This window comes from Mus pahari, chromosome 7, assembly GCF_900095145.1.
Source record: "Mus pahari chromosome 7, PAHARI_EIJ_v1.1, whole genome shotgun sequence".
NCBI classification, from domain to species: domain Eukaryota; kingdom Metazoa; phylum Chordata; class Mammalia; order Rodentia; family Muridae; genus Mus; species Mus pahari.
In genome coordinates this window covers 72,134,819-72,138,680 of record NC_034596.1, presented here as the reverse complement: position 1 = coordinate 72,138,680, position 3,862 = coordinate 72,134,819, and the positions used below count along the sequence as shown (strand labels likewise).

Genomic DNA, 3,862 nt, shown 5'->3' with positions numbered 1-3,862 from the left:
ACTCACTTTGTAGACCAGGCTGACCTCGAACTCAGAAATCCGCCTGCCTCTGCCTCCCGAGTGCTGGGATTAAAGGCGTGCGCCACCATGCCCAGCTCATCCTAGACTTTTAAACTGTGAGCTGGAGAGCTGGCTCAGCAATTAAGATAACTGACTGCTCTTCCAAAGATGCTGAGTTCAATTCCCGGCAAGCACATGGTGGCTCACAACCAACTGTAATGATATCTGATGCCATCTTCTGATGTGTCTGAAGACAGCTACAGTGTACTCACATACATTAGATAAATACTTTTTTTTAAAAAAAAAAAAAATGTGAACTGTAATACTGACATAAAACGTAAGACTCTATCATACCATTGGGCTTGTATCTGATAGACACCTATCAGGACTTAGCATCTCCCCATCTCCAAGCCCTGGCCTTGGCCTGGCCTTTTCAGAGCATCCTGTGTCCATTTTTTTATTGCTCGTTATGCCTACTCAGAAGTTGTTTTATCCTTATAGGAACCAAGCAAGGAAGGAACTTCAGCAGTCTACTGAAGAAGAAAACAGCAGTATATATAATAGACAACAGACCAGAAAACTCTTGAAGAGATCTGTTACCTCTCTACACAGATGTTTTTGTAAAGTGACAGACTTAACTCTGATTCTGTTTTCTTCATTAGCATCCTGTATACCCTTATCTGCTAAGTTAGTGTTTCTCAACCTGTGGGTCATGACCACCCTGTCACAGGGGTCACCTTAAGAGTATTGGAAAACACAAGCTATTTACATTATGATTCATAACAGCAAAATTACAATTATGAAGCTTTATAAAATAGCTTTATGGTTGGAGTGGCCACAACATGTAGAACTATGGAACTATATTAAGGGTCACAGCATTAGGAAGGTTGAGAACCGCTGTTCTAAGTCAGATCAGTTAAGGATATATTGGGGGAGGGGTGTCCCTGTTTAACCCTATAACTTCAAAAGAAAAAGGCTTGCCATAGTCTTAGCAACTACAGAAACACTGCCCTAAGAAACACCGCTCCAGCCAAGTAGAAGTGGCACATGCCTTTAATCCCAGAACTTGGGAGGCAGAGGCAGGTGGATTTCAGAGTTTGAGGCCAGCCTGGTCTACAAAGTGAGTTCCAGTACAGCCAGGGCTACACAGAGAAACCCTGTCTCGAAAAACAAAACAAAACAAAACAAAAAACCAAGAAACACCGCTCTAGCAAAGTAGAAGTGGCACATGCCTTTAATCCCAGAACTTGAGAGGCAGAAGCAGTCAGATCTCTATGAGTTCAAGGCCAGCCTGGTCTACAGAGTTCCAGGCAGCCAATGCTACACAGAGAAACCCTATCTCAAAAAAAAAAAAAAAAAATCACTCTAAATCATGCAAAGATTCTAAAGATTTTGTCACTGATGAAAGATTTCTTTGCAATGTTTTGTAAAAGACTTCCGTGGGACACAGTTAACTAAGTTAGAGAGCTGAAGCCAAAAAGTAAGTTTCCTTTATTACCCTAAAGCCCACAAGGCATTGACTCAAAGATTAAAATAGTCCCTCTGCTACTAGGTGAATAACCATGTGTCTAATCCCTTGTTCTGTTATGAATCTTTAAGGCAAGGGAGATGGCCTCAGTGGGTCGAGGTGCTTCCTATGCAAGCCTGCCAACTTTAGTTGGATCATCCGAACCCACATATTGTGTGCCCTGGTATCAACACCCACAAACATGCCATACACACATTCACACACATAAAAACTGAAACATTTATACAGTCATTATTTGCTGTTAGTTTTGCCTAAATAGAAGCTCAGCCTTAGATAGGAAAGATGAAGCCGGTCCCTCCACAGTTAAGCCTGAGTAGTGATCTTAGTTAGATCTTATTTTAGTAAGTGGCTGGGTGCCTATTTCTTAGCGACAAGACTCATCCTGACCACTTCTAGTAACAGATGGGTAAACAGCTCTACAACAACCAATTTGGGAACAATTCCAAATGGAGAGTGAGCAAAATGAAAACGATTAACTCACTACTCACTCCTTAAAACACTTTTCAAAATGGCATGTCTGGTCCACTCTAGGCCTTAGTGAATCACAAACAGTTCAAACTCCATACTTTTTTGTTCTTTCCGAACTATACGGCTTTCCAGTCTGTCTTGCCCAACCAGGCTCTTGCCTAGGGGCTGATATCTTTTTCGGTATTTCCAGCGTTCAACAGCAAGTGCTCAAATGGTTACCCACCACGAGGTAGGCCTCAACCTGACCCAGCAGGTCAGAAAGTTACTCGCTTTGGGGATGACATGACCACAGTCCGGCCGTTCGGTCCCCTAGATGTCCGGAAACTGCGAGCATGTGAAGGAAAGTGAGCGGTCGGTCCTAGAACCTCAAGACATCTAGACAGAACGGAGCGGACTACCTGGTCCGCCCAGGCTGCTGTGGACTCCAGACACGGAACAAGATTCTTTACAACTTCCGAAGCAGAGAGGACAGGGGTACTGTCCTGTTCTCCAAACCCAACCCTGACAACAACCCTTTCCTACCCAAGTAAGCCCCGCAAACGCTCCACTCGGAAGCCCCAATCTGGGCGCCTAGTGCTCGGGGGCGGGGGCGCAGTGCACTACGGGAGTTGTAGTTCCACGGAGAGTTTTGCACCGAAACAGGCCTACAAAAGGGACTCCCACTCCCAGAAGGCCCTGCGCGGGCGCCTCGCCCAGTCCTGCCACCTCACCTGTTCTATGGACGTGACTGTTTCCACTGAGTCGTCTTGCAACCGCTCCCGCGCGTGCTCAGGTCTCAGACTATACAGCGGTTCTGACCAAACAGGGGAGGAAGATGGAGGACAATAATAGGTGAAGGAACTCGAAGAAGCCATGATCGGGAGAGCTGCGAGCGCTGTATAGGACTCAGCTTCATCCAGCAACAACGCGCATTGAAACTCGAGCGGGCTAAGGCGCTACGGAAAGTCGGTAGACTCAAAAAGATTTTGAACGCGAATCTCTCCTCCCACCTACTCGTCTTCAAGAAGTGAGTTACTGGGATACTGCCGCCCCCCATCGGACAGATGAGCTGCTGCAGGAGATCAGCTTTCTGGAGAAAGGATATCTAGGATGCCTCGGTTTGTTATGCAAATAATAAAAAAGAAAACGTCAATGTTTCGCTCTCGCCTAATTGTAATGTAGTAGCTTGCGATTTCAGCTGTTCAAGAACCCAAAGAATGTAACCTAAAAAACAAACAAACAAAAAAAACATTTCTGACATCTCTCTTGACTGCCTCAGGTCTCAATACTCAGAGATATAGAAATGGAGTACTGTAATTTTCTCCTTTGGAGGTTACAGTGCAATGGCAGAAAATAAAATACCATAGAATAAATGAATGTAAATGCATCATCCAAAGAAATACCAACAAATATTCATGGAGCACCTGCTACTTGTTCCGTGCCAGAGTCCAGAAATGCAAAAGTGAACAAAATTGCAAGGTCCTTTCCCTTAGAATACATCTGAATTTTTTGAGGAATAGGCAGAAATAAATAAGCGAACATAAATATTTCATGGCTTCCAATTATGGTATGACAGAAAATAATAATAGAGTCAAGGCCTGGAGGGGTGGCTCATCAGGGGCTGCAGTTCCAGAAGATTCCAAGCATCCACCTGGAGACTTACAGCCATCCATAACCCCAGTTCCAGAGTATCTGACACCCTTTTCTGGGCTCCACAGACAACATACACAGAAGTAATGCACATGTGTACATGCAGGCAAAATACCCATACACTTTTTTTTTAAAGATTTTATTTATTTATTTATTATATGTAAGTACACTGTAGCTGTCTTCAGACACTCCAGAAGAGGGAGTCAGATCTTGTTACAATGGTTATGAGCCACCATG

The 3,862-nt window shown here is 44.3% G+C and overlaps 1 protein-coding gene across 1 annotated transcript in view; it reads right to left on the bottom strand.

Moving 5' to 3' along the window:
• Fntb (farnesyltransferase, CAAX box, beta) overlaps positions 1–3,056 on the bottom strand; it is a 93,729-nt gene extending 90,673 nt beyond the window's left edge. Inside the window, exon 1 of the mRNA XM_021201830.2 lies at positions 2,707–3,056. Coding sequence (XP_021057489.1) covers positions 2,707–2,850 — 144 coding nt within the window. The 5' untranslated portion in view covers positions 2,851–3,056. The remainder of the gene's footprint in view (positions 1–2,706) is intronic.
• Between the last annotated feature and the right edge of the window lie 806 nt (positions 3,057–3,862).